This window comes from Cercospora kikuchii (assembly GCF_019650295.1).
Source record: "Cercospora kikuchii DNA, contig_00002, whole genome shotgun sequence".
Taxonomy (NCBI): domain Eukaryota; kingdom Fungi; phylum Ascomycota; class Dothideomycetes; order Mycosphaerellales; family Mycosphaerellaceae; genus Cercospora; species Cercospora kikuchii.
This window is the reverse complement of record NW_025408583.1, coordinates 5,532,964-5,551,743: the sequence shown is the minus strand read 5'-3', so window position 1 is coordinate 5,551,743 and position 18,780 is coordinate 5,532,964. Positions and strand designations below refer to the sequence as shown.

Here is an 18,780-nt window from a genome sequence, read left to right as displayed (position 1 = left end):
CCGATCGCGCTTCTTCCCATTCATGGATGGGAATCAACACGTTCGCCCCCGCCGCGACGTGATGTCAAACTCTCCCCTGACCCGGTCTCCCGATTCGTATGCGGCTCAACTTTAATCGTATATGTGGACGATGGAACAATTTCCTCTGCTCGACGCGGGGCTCTTCAATTCGCGAAACTGGGCGCGCGGCATCGATGGTCGGTCTGTAAAATGTGTGCGAAATTTGGGGGCAATCGGGCCCATGGTGGAAACATGGCCGATTTTGGGGCAAATCAATACGTTATATGAATACTCTTGCGATCCGTCCTCTGCATTAACTGCTACGACGAACACGCAACACGCTCGCTACTTATGGAAAACGCTTCGACGTGGTCGCCAATGCTCTGGAATGTGCAACTATATGCGATACGGTACTACCTTGCCCTCCGGGACACCGATATGCTCGTGATCGAATGTTTCGTCGGGGTACCCTAACCCTAATGGGACTGGCGACGACGATTCCTCTCGCATGGCACGTCGAATCGGCTTCAAACTCACGGACGGGCGACTTCACTGTCTCGTGTTATTTTGTGCAACGTTGCGCGATTTTGCGTGCCTTCTGGCGGACGGCATGAATTTTTTGCCATTCGTGGTCTCCTACGGATAACAATGGCGCTACTGGCAACGACGATACCTCCCGAACGACAATACGAATGGACCCCAAACTTGGTGACGGCTAACCTGGCCATCGAATGGAATGTGGGACAACGCTGCTCGGATTGTGGGATGCTCTTACGTGTGGCGTAATTTTCGCAATACGCGGTACTCGACGTGCCGAAATGGCGCTACTGGCGACGACGATATCTCTCGAACGACTTGTCCGATGAACACCAAACTCGCGGACGGGCGACTTTACTATTCAATGTAATTTTGTGCAACGTTGCTCGAATTTTGGCGTCCTCTGACGGGCGGAATAATTTTTGCAATTCGTGGTCTCGTGCGTACGGCTGCGGGCGGAACTGGCGACGTCGATACATCTCCAACGGCAACGCGAATGGACACAAAACCTGGGGACGGGCGACTGTACTGTCCAATGTAATTTTGTGCGACGTCGCTCGAATTTCGGTGGCCTCTGCCTGGTGCTAAAACTTTTGCAATCCGTGGTCTCTTGCGTATTACTACGGGCACTACTGACGACGTCGATACCGCTCGAACGGCCCTCCGAATGGACTCCTAACTCGTGGACGGGCGGGCCATGGTCGATCCGCAAAACCTATGCAATATTTGGGGACAATCGGATGCGTCGTGGAAAAACGGTCGATTTTTGACGTTGTAAATGCGCATCACAAATTTCCTTTCTCCCCCCCGCCGTATTGGCCTCGCGTGTCCGACACGTACTACGCTCGCTCCTTGTCCGGAACGCTTCTCGCTGGACGCGGACGCTCTGGAACTGGTGGATGCGTCCGATACAACTCTACCTTGCCCTCCGGGACGCCAATATACTCGTGGTCGAATGCTTCGTCGGGGCTACCCTAACCCTAATGGGACTGGCGACGACGATTTCTCTCGACTAACACGACGAATGGACGTGAAACTCGCGGACGGGTGACCTGACTTTCGAACGTAATTTTGTGCAACGTCGCTGGAATTGTGACGCCCTGCGGCGGATGGTATAATTTTTGTAATCCGCGGACTCTTGCGTTGTGCTATGGGCGCCACGGACGACGTCGATGCCTCTCGAACGGGGCTGCGAATGGACCCGAAAATTGGGGACGGGCGACGTTAATCTTAAATGGAATATCGTGCAACGTCGCGCGATCTTTACTATCCGTATGCGTGTGGTATTGTTTTCGCAACCCGCGGCCTTCTACGTGCTAAACTGGCGCCACTGGCAACGATAACATCTCTCGAACGGCAATGCGAATGGACTTCGAACGTGGGGACGGGTGATATTCCTATCTAATGTAATTTTGTGCAACGTCGCGCGAATGTGGTGCCCTCTGCCGGCTGGCGTAATTTTTGCAATCTGTGGTCTCGTGCGTACGGCAATGGGCGCAACTAACGACATCGATACCTCTCGAAATGTACTGCGAATGCGCTCTAAATCTGCGGACGGGTTTCTATATCTTTTTATCTACCTGCCGGAACTTTTGCGCGACTTTATATGGAACACCCCCTGGCGGATGGTAAACACGCGGTGTGTATGCGAAAACGGTACGACTGGCGACATCGACATGTCCCGAACTACCTATGCAATGGACCCTAAATTCGCGGACGGGCGACCTTGCTATCGAATGTAATTTTGTGCGACGCTGCTCGAATTTTCCCGTCCCCTTGCGGGTGGTATAATTTTTGCAATTCGTGGGGTATTGCATACGACAACGGGCGCTACTGGCGACGACGATATCTCACAAATGGCAATGCGAATCAACTCCAAACTTGGGGACGGGCGACCTTACTATCGAATATAATTTTGCATAACATTGCTCGAATTGTGGCATCCTGTGGCGGGTTGCATAATTTTTGCAATTCGTGGTCTTTTGCGTACGGCTGGGGGCGGAACGCGCGACGTCGACATCTTGGAAACGGCGCTGCGGATGGGCGTCAAACTTCCGGACGGGCGACTTTGCTGTCTAATGTAATTCTGTGTGACGCCGCTCGAATTTTGGCGTCCTCTGGCGGACGGTATGAATTTTTGTAATCCGTGGTCGGTCGGTGGTCTCGGGAATGGCGGACCTGGCGACGTCGACATCTCTTTACCGGCGCTGCCAATGGGCCCCAAACGTGCGGACGGACGTCTATATTATCCGCCCTCCCTGGCCGGATCTTTGCGCGAACGTACACGTCCTCTGGCGGGTGGGATATCTCGTGGCACGCGATGCTCGACGTGCGGGAATGGCGCGACTGGCGACGACGATATCTCTCGAACGCCCTGCGGAATGCACTCCAAACTTGCGGACGGGCATCTGCATCCTCCGACCTGCCGCTCTGCAACTTTACGTGAATTGATCATCTCTATGGTGGCCGGGTGGAATTTTGGACTGGACGGTGTCTTACACTCCTCGGCGCCCGGGCGCGTTGCCCTGAAACTCGACGACGCGACTCTTGACGTGCATGTGCGCCCTCTCGACAACTTCTCGCACACTCTATGCCGCCGCCGACGTGTCGGGGATCTATGGGGTCTGTTCGCGCGATGGTTACGACCGCTTCGACGTGCTGTTGCATACACGATGTGTGCTGCGTACGCCTGCTGCGCCTGCTGCGGTCGCGATTCGCTGGCCTTGGCGGAACTTCACTCGGTCCCATGGCTTTCTTCCGGCGACGATATCTCGCGAACGGCGGCAGCGGCTGCGGATTTTCTTTCAATGGTCCTCAGCGATTGCGCGACTCTTCTACATGTCCCGAAATCAGCGTGTTCGAGGGCCATCTCACCATCCGAGATTTAGGGTCGAAATCAAATGATCGGATGGGAGACCCTGGGGAATTTTTGTATGGGAGAAGCAGAGCCGCAAATGATCGAATGGGCATCCGAGACCCCGGCATGCTGGGTAGCGGCTGCGGATTTTCTTTCAATGGTCCTCAGCGACTGCGCGACTCTCCCACATGTCTCGAGATCAGCGTGTTCGAGCGCCATCTCACCGTTCGATATTTGGGGTCGAAATCAAATGCTCGGACAGGAGACCCTGGCTGAATTTTAGGTGGCTTAGGGTATAAAACAAATGCTCGAACACACGTCCGATCTCCCGGCATACTGGGTAGATGCAGGTCTCTACGCAAAGCTATCGAAGTGCGAGTTTTTCCAAAACGAGACTAAGTTCCTAGGGATGATCGTTGGCCAAAACGGCATCCGGATGGACCCCGAAAAGATCCAGACAATCCAGAACTGGCCCGAACCGAAGAATGTTACCGACGTCCAGTCCTACCTAGGGTTTGCGAACTTCTACCGCCGCTTTATACGGAACTTCTCGAAAATCTGCCAGCCGCTTACAGCTCTTACGCGTAAGGACACTCCGTTCGCCTGGACTCCCGCTTGCCAGAAAGCCTTCGACGACCTAAAGCAAGCCTTCGTAGAAGGCCCGATACTCGCCCCGTTCGATTGGACTAAGGAAGTTATCGTCGAGACCGACGCCTCCGACTACGTGTCCGCCGGGATCCTCTCCCAATACGATAACGAAGGAATACTACGACCTATCGCCTTTTTCTCAAAGAAGCATAGCCCTGCCGAATGTAACTACGAGATCTACGATAAAGAGCTGCTTGCTATTATCCGCTGTTTCGAAGAGTGGCGCCCTGAGCTCGAGGGAGCCGAACACCCGATTAAAGTCTTGTCCGACCACAAGAATCTGGAATACTTTACGACGACAAAGCAACTTAACCGCCGTCAAGCGCGCTGGTCCGAATTCCTGTCCCGTTTCCGCTTCCAGATTACCTACCGACCAGGGAAGCAAGGCCAAAAACCCGACTCTCTGACCAGGAGGTCAGATGATCTGCCTAAAGAGGGGGATGAACGCCTACAGCACCAGAGCCAAACGATCCTGAAACGAGAAAACCTCCCTGCCCCTAGGAAACAAAAACGAGTATCGTTCTCCGACCAGGTTACGATCTATACGCTGCCTACGCCGGAACCGCAGCTATACGCCTTCCCAATCCGAACAAGGGAACAGTCCCCGCCGAGAGACGCTATTAGCGCAGTACAGATCCCCGAAGAGCTCCAGGAAACAATAAGGCAAGGATACCGAACCGACGAGACCCTCTGCGAGATAATAGACGCAATACGAGAAGGGAAAAGCCGCTACCCGACGATCCAGCTCGCGCAGTGCGAGCTACGAGAGGACCTGCTCTTCTACCGAAGCCGACTCTACGTACCGAACGACGAAGAGCTGTACGACCAAGTTCTCCGCCTCTGCCACGAAACCCCAGCTGCCGGACACCCTGGAAGAGCCCGTACGTACCAGATCGTATCGAGGGACTACTACTGGCCAGGTATGAGCGCGTATATCCGCCGCTGGGTCCAGAACTGCCATGTCTGTAGTAGGATTAAGCCTAGCCGACAACGTAATCGAGGACTCCTACAACCGTTACCGACACCCGACCGTGCCTGGGATTCGATCTCGATGGACTTTATTACGCACCTACCTAAGTCCGAAGGGTTCGACGCTATCTTCGTAGTCGTCGACCGCCTTACGAAGCTACGCCACTATATCCCATGCCTTACGACCGACGGCGCCGAAGAGATTGCTCGCCTGTTTGTTAAGAATATCTTCCGACTCCACGGGAAACCGATTAACATTGTCTCTGATCGGGACGCCAAGTTTATGTCTGACTTTTGGAAACACCTTACGCGGAAACTAAGGATTACCTGCTCCCCATCGACCGCCTACCACCCGCAGACAGATGGCCAGACCGAGAGGCTAAATGCAGTCCTCGAACAACACCTGCGTGCGTACGTTTCGTACCTACAAGACGACTGGGTAGAATGGCTACCGCTAGCGGAATTCTCAGCGAACTCAGTATTCTCCGAAACTACCGGCTTGTCTCCGTTCCTAGCTACCTACGGTTTCCAACCCCTCCTAGGAACCGAAGTCCTACAGCATACGACCGACGCCCCTGCGAGTCGAGAAGCAGAATCTTTCGTCGCAGATATGAAGGCGATTACCGACTTCCTAAAGGCCGAGACCAGCCTCGCACAGTCCCGATATGAAGAGGCTGCAAATCGGCACCGTAGCGCCTCACGCAAGTTCTCTGTTGGAGAAGAAGTCTGGCTCGACGCTAGGAATATCAAGACCCTCCGCCCTACGAAGAAACTTGACTGGAAGAACCTAGGCCCGTTCCGCATTCTTGAGGTCAAACCGTATACCTGCCGACTAGACCTGCCAGCGACGATGAAGCTGCACCCGGTGTTTAACAACGATCTGCTTACTCCTGCCGCGAACAACCCGCACGGCTATCAGCGTACGCCCCCGCCGCCGCCCGTTATCGTCGACGGGGTCGAGGAATGGGAAATCGAAGAGATCGTCGACTCGAAGGTCGACCGCCGCGGCCGCGGTGGCAAAGAACGACTGCGTTACGTAGTAAAATGGAAAGGCTACGACGTACCGACTACAGAACCTGCCGATACGATTATCGAGGATGTGCCACACCTCGTCCGGAACTTCCACCGCCGGTACCCGCTCAAGCCAGCGCCCCGCCAAATGCCAGTGTAAAGAGCAAAAGTCGGCACGACGTTGAGACACCGCAGGTACTATCAACGTTATGCATAGCCCGTCGAGGGTTCGAACCTCGAGCGTCAAGCATGGCAACCGAAGAGACAGACGTTGTGTCTCTCGGCCTACACCTGTGCCCCAGACCAACTGGACGAGCTGACTAAGCACGATTCCTGCCGCAGTATAATGCCTGAAATCCGTTGGACGTTACAGACTTGCGCTAGCATACGGCTGCAGCGATAACCGCCAGAGGTTACACGAGCCCACTGGAGTCGAAGATCTTCCGCGCATCCAGACCCCGGAAAAAGTCACATGACTTCTTGGCACGCCCGCCTGCTCCGCCAACTACCCCCTCCGACCGGTCGCGACCCGAATGTACACCCAACGCCGCTGCCCCGAACCGACTCGAACGCGTGACCCCGAGGAGATTGACCTCCCCGCCGAGAATGGCCATATCTCACCCGTCGTCGCCGGGAAAAATGTCCCGACTTCATCGCCCACCTGCACATGACCCCTGCTACGCGCCTACAGCTTGAACCGCTCGAAATCCGATACTCGGTTCCTGCCCCCAACGAGGATTGAACCCGAGGCCCCAGATTCCTGCTGGACAATCATAACCACTGCACCACGGAAGCAACCTGAATTCTGAAGAGTCATATTGGATCCAAAATCCTCTGCCTGCGACCATTCAGACAAACTGACTACAGGGGTCCCCGCCGGGGGTTCCTGTAAATTGAGGGGCTGCATATGAGACTGGCCTGACCACCCAGTGACTCTAGTGCAGTAAGAGGGCCGTCCTGACCACGAAGAACTGTGTACAGTAAAGCTCCGGTGTTGTCTTTGGATCCTGTGTACTAGTCGCAGCAACGATGGTGGATTGGGTTCCTCGAGCGGGCTGTACATACCAAAGGCGATACCGTGGAAGGCTCCTGCTTGCAGGAGCTAACCTGTTTGCTCCGCTGTTGCAGAGTATCTGTCCTGTTTTGTTCCGCCCTCGGGTAAGACTCGAGGAAGAGGAGCTGCACGCTGCCTAGGAAGGGAGTGCGCTGCACTCGCCCTATTTTGAAAGAACGTGACTCGGAGCGTCACTGCTAGGAAGGGAGTAATGTCACGGGCTGGGCCCGTAGACATAAGACTGCCTGGAAGTCGGCGGAAGTTAGTAACGCCGGCCCCGGCTCACGTGCGCGGGAAGCACGGGAGCGCCTGCACACTTGTACGCTCGAAGAGAGAAAGCTCTCCCTTCCTCTCTTCGAGCTACGTCCTGTCAATTCGGGCTACCCATATGGTAGCGCAGAGCACCTGAGCCCTGTCCGTAGCAACTGTACCTGTGTCAACCATACCTATCTCCCTGCTAGCCTCCGCCCGTGACAGGCTAGGCCCGTAGACATAGGACTGCCTGGAAGTCGGCGGAAGTTAGTAACGCCGACCCCGGCTCACGTGCGCGGGAAGCACGGGAGCGCCTGTATACTTGTACGCTCGAAGAGAGAAGGCTCTCCCTTCCTCTCTTCGAGCTACGTCCTGTCAATTCGGGCTACCTATATGGTAGCGCAGAGCACCAGAGCCCTGTCCGTAGCAACTGTACCTGTGTCAACCATACCTACCTTCCTGCTAGCCTCCGCCCGTGACATTATAATTCTAATATATATAGATAGATAATTCTTATACGCCGGTCTACCTCTTTTAACTAGAGTAAGCAGCACGCTCTATATAGTTCGGTCGAGGGAAAAGCCTTCGAAAAACCCTCGCGTTCTCTTTTACTTTGCAGTCTGCGTAGCCGCTTCCTTCGTTCCTGTTTTCCTTCGGACAATACTAGGTTTCTAGCGAGTCCTCCTCTCACCAGGTCCTATCCTTTCCCTTCTCTCTTCCCCTTCCCTCCTATACCTCTGTTCTGGCAAGTGAGAACTGCTCTAGGATACCTTCTTGGATTAGCCATTTGGCCGTAGCATGCAGTCCTCTTTTTGTGTTTGCTAGGTCCTTCCAGTTTGTAGATCCTCCTTCTTGGAACAAAAGGTGTCTTCTCTCCCTCCACCTGGGGCAGAATATGCATACATGTTTTGGTGTCTCATGCCCCTGCCCACATTCGCAGTCTGGTGTGAATCCTGGGACTCTCCTTTTGGTGAGGTATTGCCTCATCCCAATGTGCTCTGTCCTCAGGAGTGTGACCATTGTGCTCTCTGGTCTGGTAAGTCCTTTGTGCAGGCTTGGTCCTATGGCAGAGGAGGTGGTGGTTCTCCATGCAGGTGGCTGTTCTCCTCCTGCCCTAGCCCTTCTTTCTTCCTTGTCCTTCTCCCACTTCCTGTCCCACTGGTGTTTTGCCCACCATGCCTTGCAGCCTGGGTGTGTCTGCATTGTTGTCTCTTGGCCTTGGACCAGCTGGAGGATTTCCTCCTGTCTGGTTTGGGTTGGTGTTGCAGGGTTCCTTGTTCTCCTTCCTGCTTGTGCTTGCCTCTGGATCTCCCTGCACCTGTCTTTGATGTATTGGTATGCAGGTTGTGTTTCTTGCTTTTTGGATGCTTGTCTGGCTAGGTCTTGGGTGTACAAGTGGAGAGGAGCAATGTTTGCTTCTCTCTCTAGGACAGCTGTTGCAACTGACTTGTATGCTCCAGTAATGTTCCTCAAGGCCTCCCTCTGGACCTTCTCAATAGGCTTGGTGAGGTTCCTGCAGTAGCCTTGTGTGCCCTCTGGGCTGGACCAGACTTGGCAGCCAAAGGTGATTGCTGGCCTTACCACTGCTGTATACAGGTGTCTTGCTCTTTGGAATGATGCTCCCCATGTAGACTTGCACAGCCTCTGGAGTGATTGCATCTGGTGGGCTCCCTTTGTTGCTGCCTGTTTGATGTGTGGGCCCCATTTGAGCTTGGTGTCCACCCATACCCCAAGGAGCCTGAGTGAAGGCAGTGGTTCCCCATTAAATCCCTGGATTTGGACTGTAGCCTTGAGGTTGTGTTTCCTGCTCCTGGTGAAGTGGATGAGCTGGTACTTCTGTGGTGCAAACTCTGCCCCATGTCTCCTTGCCCATTCTTCACATTTCTGGTGGGCTTTCTCCAGTTGCCTGCAGTTTTCCTCTGTGGACATACTGTATGTGAGGATGTTGGAGTCATCCACAAACCCCATTGCTGAGGTGTTCCCTTCATGCAGTGTTGGGAGCAGGGTAGAGGCAAAGAAGAGGAAGAGGATTGGGGATAAGGTGGAGCCTTGGGGGATTCCTGTGTTCTGGGGCCTTGGCTGGTCCATGAACCCTCCTAGCCTCAGGCAGGTGGTCCTGTCTTGGAGGAATGATTGGATGAAGCCAACAATATGTCCTGGGAAGCCTTTTATTCTGATGTTGTGGAGCAGCCTCTGGTGGGAGACCTTGTCAAATGCACCTGAGATGTCAAGGCAGAGCATTGATGCAACTGCTCCAGGCCTAGTCTTCCAAATGGTTCTTACTTGTTCAGTAATAAGGTCCAATGCTGAGGTGGTAGACCTGCCAGGCCTAGCACCCATCTGTTCTTCTGGGAGGAGCTTTCTGTCTTCAGTCTCTTTGGACATCCTCTTGGCAACTATAGCTTCTAGGACCTTTGCAATTGTGTTGAGCAGGGCAATTGGTCTGTATGCTCCTGGCTTTGTGTAGTCTGGTTTCTGTGGTTTCCTGAGCACCACTGTGGTAGAGTGCTTAAAGGCTTTAGGGTGGTATGCCATCCTCAGGCATGCAGTGAAGAGTTTAGCTAGGATTGGGGCAAGTTGTTCCCTGCATTCTTTGAGCAGGAGGTTTGGTATTTGGTCAGGTCCTGGGGCCTTGTTGCTAGGCAGTTTTCTGAGGACTCCTTCTACCTCCTTTAGGTTGACCTCCACCTCCATCTGGAATTGGGGTGGCAGTTGTGTGTGTTGAATGTCACTTAGGTCTGCCTCCCTTGGGTTTGGGAAGAAGTGTTTTGCTAGGATTGCAGCCTTGCCCTCGTTGGTGTCTCCATTATGCTCTGTGTTAGCTAGGCTTGGGAAGTGTGGCAGTTGGTGCCCTTGGTTTGCTCCCTCTCTTGCCCATTTGGCCATTTTCCAGATCTTCTTAGGGTCCTCTGTAACCTCTTTCATTAGTCTTCTCCACGCTAGGTTTTGCTCTCTCCTCACAACCTTGCTCCTGGCATGTGATGCCTCAAGGTATTGTTTGTGGCTCCATTCTGTCTTGCTGTTCCTCCATTCTCTTCTCCTTCTCCTTGCTAGCTTTGTAGCATCCTTGCACTCCTGGGTCCACGCCATCTTTGCATAGCCTGATGGTCTGGCTGTTGGAACTGTCTCCTCTATAGTTCTCTGGATGGAGGATTGTATTCTGCAGGCTAGGGTGTCCAGGTGTTCTCTTGTGTCAAGTGGGAGTTGACTGAGTTGGTCAATGTCCTGGGCTATAAGGTCCTTGACTCTGGCCCAGTTGGCGGCTCTCCACTGCTTTCTCTGGCCTCTTCCTGTTGGCCCTTGGAGGTTGATGCAGAGGGTTGTCCTGAGAGGGATGTGGTCAGAGCTGTGTGTTTCCTCTGGGAGGGCTTTGCATTCCTGGATCAGGTTCTGGAGGGAGAGGCTGACAAAGACCAGGTCCAGTGTTTGGCAGCTGGCCATATGTCTTTCCCATGTAATTGTCCCTGGTTCTAGGGCCAGCTGCAGGTGGGCCTCTGCAGCTGTTGCAATGAGTTTGTCTGCCATATAGTGCTGGGTCTGGGTTGTGTTTCCCCCCCATTTTGGGTGGTGGAGGTTGAAGTCTCCTACTACTACATGGCTAGTAGTTGTGTCTTTTGGGGCTTTTGAGAGGGCTTCTTGGAGTGCAGGGATAGTCCCTTCTTGCCTGTGGCTTGTTGGCCCTGAGGGGTTGTAGCAATTGTGGATAGAGACAGTTCCTGCGGGTGTTTGGATTTGAATGGTTACCAAGTCACCTGTGTTGTGGAAGAGTGGTGTCCAGCTGTCCGTCCTGATCTTGTCTGATACCAGTAGTGCAACCCTTGGATTCTGTTGGGGTGGGAGGACTGCAAAGTATCCTTTCTTCGTCTTGGTCTTGCCATTTATAGTGTTTAGCCATGGTTCCTGCAGTGCTATTACTGTTGCCTCTTCTGCTGCTTGGCTGTTAAGGAGCAGAGTCTGGGTAGTGTTTGACCTGTTGACATTGTGTTGGTAGATTGTCAGGGTTTGGTTATTCATGGGACACCTGGGAGAGGAGCTCAATTGGGTCAATGTCCATGTCTTCTTGGGGGGTGCTTGTTTCCCCTTGGGTGTCCTCTTTCTCCTGTGTAGGGGGAAAGTGGAGCTTGCTTGCCTGCTTCCTGCCTGCCATTGCTGTTGCCGTGGTGCCCAGGGGCCTGCCCTTGTACCTGACATCCCTCTGTAGGGGCTCAGCTGGTGAGGCTTTCCTCTTGAGGATTGAGGGTTCTACGGCCTTGTCTTGTGTTGGGTCTGAGGCTGCCTCCCATTGTTTTTTGAACCACTCTGAGAATGCTCTTGCTTTGGCCTTTGCAGCTGCTTTGTAGCTGCATTGGAGGGAGTATGCCTTGTGGTCTCCTCTGCAGTTGCAGCATTTGACCTTCTTTTCCTTGCACTGGTCTGTCCTATGCTTCCCTGCACACTTCCCACATGTATCCTCTGTGGCCCTGCAATGGGTAGTAATGTGTCCAAAGCTGTTGCACTTTAGGCATTGCACTATCCTCTGCTGTGGGTGGTATGGTTCCACCACACACCACATTGAACCAATAGTAATGCCCCTCTTGCACATTTCTCTTGCAGTCTGCCTGTCCTGCACTGCCATTACTACTGAGGAGAAGTTGGTTTCTTCCCTTGCCCTCTGGTTCTTAAGCCAGAAGGCTTTACTGATCTTGAGTCCTTCTGGGAACCAGGTAAGGTTGTCCTGGTCCAGCTGGACCCAGCTATTCGCATCCTCTGGTTTCCAGGAGGTCCTGATGCTGTGTACAATCACCTGAGTGCTTGGCACTTCCACCTGGGCTCCTGGGTATGCAGCCTTGAGCCATGATTGGTCCTTTTCCAGCCTGCTTTTCTCTCCTTCTCTGTGGAGGATGACTTTGAGGTCTCCACTTGGGAGTTTTTGCACAGCCTTAAATTGCTGCACTCCGAGTTTCCTTCTGAGCTCTTCATGGCTCATCTTCTTTGCTGTCTCCCTTTCTTCTTGGTTTCCCATCTTCACTGAGATGGTCATAGATGCCTGAGGCTGGGGCCTTGGCATTGTGTGTCCAATTTGGGCTGTTTGGGCCCATGTTTTTGGGGTGGCAGTGGTGGGTGTTGGGCGGCTCTGGAGGGTTTTCTGGATCGCTTGAAGAGTCTGGGACTCTTCCTGGCGGAGGGCGTGGTGGAGGAGGGCCTGTTGGGCCTGCTGGAGGAGGAGAAGGGTCGGGGAGGGGGAAAGGGTCGACTGGGAGTCGAGGTGGCTCTGGATCTGTTCGGTGAGTGTCTTTAGGTTCTTTTGGATGGTCAGTTTCAGAGTATCGGTGTTAGCAGTGGTTTTCTGGCCTTGCGGGCCAGAGGGAGGTGGTTGCGGGCGGGTTTGGGTCGCCTGGGAGTTGGAGACGCAACCTCCTTCTCCCGGGCTCCCTCCTCTGCTCGCGACGTCGCGGTGTCGGTCGGGGGGTGTTGTCGCGTGTTGGGAGGCCTCGAGGCCTCCCGCCGTCGTCGTCGTCGCCTGCTGGGGCGCGTTCATGTTTTTTCTTCTAATATATATATATATACTATTCTATATCTAATATACCTATAATAAAATCGCGACGATAGATAATAGGAGTAAGTATAGTAGTATACGTAATAGTACTACGATTGCGATACGTAATACGACGAGATATACGACGCGACGACGCATCCGACGCGACGACGCATCCGACGCGACGACGCATCCGACGCGACGACGCATCCGACGCGACGAGACATCCGATACGACCCGACGACAACTTCTCCTTAAGCCTACATTTTAGAGACATCGAATACATACTACCAGCAATGCGGCATCGCACTTTGCCATCTGCCTACGTCCCTTCTAGCATCGTGAAGTCCAGGTCCCACATCCAAGCCTGCTCTTGGTCGGCGAAGACATCGCCTAGCAGCCACGAATACTCGCTCTCGTGCACTTCCAGACTAGTGCCTCCGAGCGCGGGCGATAGCATCTGTTCAGGCTGAGGCATCGAGGCGCGCGTCGAATCTGCTTGGGCCTTGACGCCTCTCGCACTATCGTTGCCACTGCCACCAAGCATCGCGACCAGCTCTCTGTCCACGAGTGACCGAGCCAAGTTCTCCAAGATCTCCAGACTCTGTGCCGTCACGGCGTTCGACTTCGCCGCGAGCAAGAGCCTTTGGGTCTGGATCAAGTCTCGCAAGCCAGCTTTGACACGACTCGCGTCTGATCCCAGCGGGTCGCGTTCTGCAATGACGCCGAAAACAACGCCCGCAGTGAACAAGTGCATGCCGATGAAGGCTACTGCGTAGGAATGTGCAGCCAAAGGTAGGACGGGCGACGCTTTCAGCTCACTGGTGGCGAGAGCGGCGGTTTTGCAGGCCCGGACAGCTCTGCCGACGGCGGTATTCGACGGCACAGACAGCAGCGGACGATGAATGAGAATCTTGGTGTTGCAGTACGCCAATCTGAGGCCAAGACTTTGGAGCTGGAGGAGATGGGCCTCGAATCTCGGGCCAGCGGCTGCCACGTCTTGTTCGAGCTCATCTGCAGAATGGTGGACTGGATCATTGCCTTGGGCTTGCAGATGTGCAGGAAGATCTTGATGCCACTGCTCCAATTCGCGGTCGAGATTCAATACGCGGCAAGCGAGGTCCTCTTGGACTGGGCCGTAAAGCTGGTCAAGCGCCTTGTTGATAATCACTGACAGCTTGGCCATGGACGCCTTGTATTCCAGCAGTCTTCCTACCTGGTCGCTGAGTATAATGCTAGGCAGTGGCACGGCAAGCTGGTCATTGCGCATGGCGGAGCTGTATCCATACGACATGGCGCAGAAAGTTTCCACCTCGTACAGCGCCCACCAGCATCGACTTCGAGCTTGGACATCAACTTCGCTACCGGCAGACAACGGGCGATCCAGCTTGATGGCCCTCGCAACGCCGACGCCAGCGCTGATGATTGGCCACGCGGTCGCAGGCTCGCCGTGAAAGAGGAAGTATGTGCCCAGCAGGACGCACGTCTGCACCACCTCCAAGGACCGTATGGCCACAATGTCGAGAAACTTTGTCTTCAATACCTCCTGCAGATCGCGACCCAGAATCGCGGTATCGACGCCCAGCTGCGCCAAAGTCTCTCGACGGAAAACTCCAGTATATCGCAGGCCGATCAGGATCACGCACAGCAACGAAGCCAGAAACGAAGGCGACTGGCTTGCTCGCGAGGAAAGCTCAGCTTGGTCACGCAGCAGGTCCCGAACTCTCGACCTGAATGGATTTTGGTGAAAGGCGAGAAGAAACCAGTGCACTCGATCAAAATAGGTGTCAACCAGCAGATTCACGGCTTCTGCTGCCGGAAGATAACCGATCAGATTGCCTGAAATGGATTTTTCGCAGCTTTGTGAGACCCCAGCAGTGTCGTCTCGGGTCCCAGGAATTGCTGAAGCTCCGAGATTTGCAGGAAATTGTCCTGGTCTCACTGGAAGAGCCTTACGCGAGAGGTCTTGTCAGCATGTGACCTTGCTGCTGGCTGGTTTGAAGCTCACCTCCTGCACAAGAGCATCGACAGAACTCGAAACGCTCTCATGCACATCGGAAGCGGGGGTCGCTGAAGCTGCAATTGGCGCTTTCCCAGGACCGTCTCCTTTCCTGCGCTTATTCTCGAAGCGTATCGATGGCGATGCTCTCTTATTGATCCTGGGCTCGTACGGCTTGAACGCATCCCGTGGCAGTTGATGTAGACAGGCGACACCTGCTCGAGTACACAAAACGCACGGCCGCTGCGCATCGCACTGGGCCTTCGGTCAGCTACGACGTCAAAGCTGACATGCACCACTCACCTTCAACTTCTGCTGCCGGCAACGTTGACAGGCCTTCTGGACTTTCGGACCGGACATTTTGAGCTCACGATGTAGAGTAGAGCATACAACAGAAGCTCCGGTGGAGGTCGAGTCAGAGATCTCCGCCGGCTTCTGATGCCAAATCCGGTAAGCGCCTCCGCCGGACGACTTCTACACGCAACTCATAAAAGCATCTTCTCTGCTCGCAGATGTGATCGACCATCTCCTTAAGGACTTTGAAGCAGAAGTCAATCAACTTGTCTAATATCAATCAAGATGTCCGGATCTCACCACATCTCCGTGACATTGTCACAGCTCGCCAAGATGATCGACCATTCTCTCCTCCACCCAACTATGACCGATGCCGAAGTCTTGTCCGGCCTGCAGGTCGCGAGAGAACACAGCGTTGCCACAGCTTGTGTGAAGCCATACTGGACTGCAAAGGCCAGACGAGAACTTGAGAGCACTAGTGTTCTGGTTTGTCCCGGTGAGTAGTCTTCGAAGCAAACAGCACAGCTCGAGCTAAGCTCTACCGAAGTCATCGGGTTCCCTCACGGAAACAGCACAACAGCAATCAAAGTACAAGAAGCAATCGGCGCAGTCGAAGATGGAGGCAAGGAGATTGACATGGTAGTCAACACTGGCAAAGTTCTTGGTGGCGACTGGGACTTCGTGACCAACGACATTCGTGCCATCAACGAAGCCGTCGTCTCGCGAGGCGCCATTCTCAAAGTAAGCATTGTAGGCTCATATCGAATGTCCTATCTCCAGCGCTTACAAGGTGCAGGTCATCTTCGAGAACGACTACCTGCAATCGGCCCACATCGAACGCCTCTGCCAGATCTGCACCGAACTGAAAGTCGCATTCGTGAAGACATCGACAGGATACGGCTTTGTCAAGCAAGCGAACGGCATGTACGCATACAAAGGAGCTACTGCGCCGCACCTCAAACTCATGCGAGAGGCTTCTGGTCCGAACGTCCAGATCAAGGCTGCTGGAGGAGTACGAACGCTCGACGATCTGCTGCACGTCATGTCACTGGGCGTCACGCGAATCGGCGCGACTGCTACTGCTCAGATCCTAGAGGAGGCCAAGAAGAGAGGTATCACAGAGGAGCCAAAACTGGTCTCCTTCACGCCAATTGGAGAGAATGCACAAGGCGGATACTAGATAACCTGCCCATGTGTCTCACGGCGTGTCTGGCGTCGGACGACTATATTAACCTGATACTGCTCAACGAACTCACACCTCTCTTCTCTAGCGCCTCTTTTGTCATCCTCGGATCATAGTTCACGACTTCCTTCGTTACTTCATGCTCGAAGCAATCTACAGCGACCGGATCATCTGCGTTGAGATGCATTTTCGCGATTGGAATCCTTCGCCATGATCGATCAAGCTCTACGTCAGCCAGACGGGGATCTTCTCTCTGCATCCGGCGCAGATCATCATTTGTGTACATCGGAAACTGCCGTCTCTCCAGGAAATGCTGCTCAACTCTCCATCCCGTGGGCAGGCTACCGAGGAGCGCTTCGCTATCCATTTGGCCGTGGACATAACACCAGCCAATTATGCGAAACGTATCCGAACTTCCGATCACAGGACGAAGTATCAGAGGAGTAGAGAGTCCAAGCAGGACGCAGATCTGATCATGCTCCTGCATCTCCACGGGACCAAAGCCCACTAGATCAGTTTCTCGGGTTCGGAAGAACTTCATGCATTCCAAATTGTCAATGTTTGAGTTCCCGAGCTCTTCCGCCGCAGCATCCAGATTGTGGTCATCAGGATCGAGCGCTAGGATATGAAGCAGCTTTTCCTGGAATACGTGAAGAGAACCGTAGCCCGCTGAGACAGATCGCTCGCCATATGCTCCCACTGTGAGCGTGGCAGTCCACGCATCCAGCATGCTCTCGCCAGTGGCAGCGTATTTGCTCTGCAGATCTTGAGGTCGAATTTCGAGCAGCTTGGCCAGCAGGCTGCGACGATCACCTTCATTTGCCGGGTTGTGAACCTTCAACGCCGCATCGACGACCACACCAGTGCACTCCAGGACTCCGACCTCCGGGACGCAGTACTCAGCTCTCGACACGCCCGAAGCCTGCCAGCCAAGATCTGGACGACGGTGCAGCTTGGGATGAGATCTCCAATCTGGAACCCAGCTAGGCATCGTTGTATTGCTATCCTGGAGATAGCACTGCGAGAGAAGATCGAGACGTTTAGTGTTTTTGCAGTGAAGCAAGAAGGTCTCTTGGTATATGTCTTCGAAGTCTCGATGATACGATGGGCGAATGCCCTCTCGAAGTCTAGGGCCAAGCAAGCCGAGCATGCCATAGATCTTGTCTCGTGGATCGAAACACGAATGTTGACGAGCGATGCTGACAATATCTCGCAGAGTCGAGCGACTCAGCCCGAAAACGATATCGTTCTTGTCATTGATGAGGTAGCTGAGATCGTTAGGTACACCCGCACGCTCTGTCAAAATCGCAATGGCCCGTCGGAAATCGTGGTACGTGATCTGGTCAGGGCCGCATTGTAGGATTGATGCTGGACCGCCCAGAGTAATCTCTTGTATCACCCACATCCTTCGGAACCACGACAGTGAGAGCAGAGCTTCCACCGCATCCCACTCAGTCGTTGTGAGAGGAGCAGGCTGGTCCAAAGCCATGTTCACATCTCCAACGTGCGGCGCCCGAAACCACCAGCCATCATCCGAAATCTCGACGCCCTGGCCCAGCCTTTGCAGAGCCGAAAGAGCGACCATGCTATCATCGGAAGCACATCCGAGCCACACGACCACCCTCGCCGCATACTTGTATATTTCACCCATTCGTCGCACCTGGATACTGCGCTCGTGCAAGTCCTCCTGATTGATACAAATGGCGTCGACCCAGATCGTGCGTTCGGCGTCCACTGTACGGAGGTTTCGCAATGCAACATCAAGACTCCGAGTGATTGCAAGGCTCCCAAGGGCCTGCATCGTACCTGGGTCCACGACATATGCAACGTGAGTCCGCTTCACTTCTCCCCACGCATAGGACAATGCTTCGTAAGCTGGAATCTTGATCTTTGAGACGCCAGCAGCTGGTACTGAGCTGGTTTCGGCATGGCAGGCACCTCCCGCTGGCTTGGTTGGAACATCACGACCACGTTGCCGCGGTCGCTCATACGTGATGCCGAGGTCCCTTCGACGATAGAAGTCTCGGCCTTCTGGCGTACGCAAAACACGCCAGCCTTTCGGAAGTGGCTCCTGGGGTGCGACAATACCAAAATTGTGTCCTTCTGGGGACTCCAGCGCACGATGCGAAACGCTCACTCGAATTTCGCTGCTGTACGAACCCGGGCATAGGCAAAGCAGTCTGATATCAGTGCCGTGCAGCGATGCGTATTCATACGGTACTGACATCTTCAAATCCTCGTCGATGGTATAGATTCCAGCAGGGTCGAGCGATAGACATGAGAATGTTGGCATCTGACGACTGAGCTGAGTGTCTCGAACTCTCAGCTCAAATCCTACACAACTCGCCAAGCTTTGAGTCGCTCGCTTACATGCAGCTTTAACGAGCGCAAGCGCCAGAGCCAGAGAGTAATCGAAGGGATAAGAATGGAGCCATTGATGAGACAGCATGAGCAGGGCACT

At 54.0% G+C, this 18,780-nt stretch overlaps 3 protein-coding genes across 3 annotated transcripts; 1 reads left to right on the top strand and 2 right to left on the bottom strand.

Moving 5' to 3' along the window:
• Positions 1-13,165: 13,165 nt before the first annotated feature.
• Positions 13,166-15,202, bottom strand: CKM354_000439200 (uncharacterized protein; the record flags this gene model as incomplete). Its single annotated transcript, XM_044799628.1, has 3 exons — positions 13,166-14,794; positions 14,852-15,097; positions 15,146-15,202. The coding sequence occupies 3 exons, from the start codon at positions 15,200-15,202 to the stop codon at positions 13,166-13,168; spliced, it is 1,932 nt and encodes a 643-aa protein (XP_044655563.1).
• A 219-nt stretch (positions 15,203-15,421) lies between these two features.
• CKM354_000439100 (uncharacterized protein) lies at positions 15,422-16,316 on the top strand (the record flags this gene model as incomplete). Its single annotated transcript, XM_044799627.1, has 3 exons — positions 15,422-15,632; positions 15,684-15,877; positions 15,933-16,316. 3 exons carry the CDS (start codon positions 15,422-15,424, stop codon positions 16,314-16,316), a joined length of 789 nt encoding a protein of 262 aa, XP_044655562.1.
• Positions 16,317-16,359: 43 nt separating this feature from the next.
• Positions 16,360-18,546, bottom strand: CKM354_000439000 (uncharacterized protein; the record flags this gene model as incomplete). The annotated part of the gene is made up of 1 exon (XM_044799626.1): positions 16,360-18,546. One exon carries the CDS (start codon positions 18,544-18,546, stop codon positions 16,360-16,362), a length of 2,187 nt encoding a protein of 728 aa, XP_044655561.1.
• Positions 18,547-18,780: the final 234 nt, after the last annotated feature.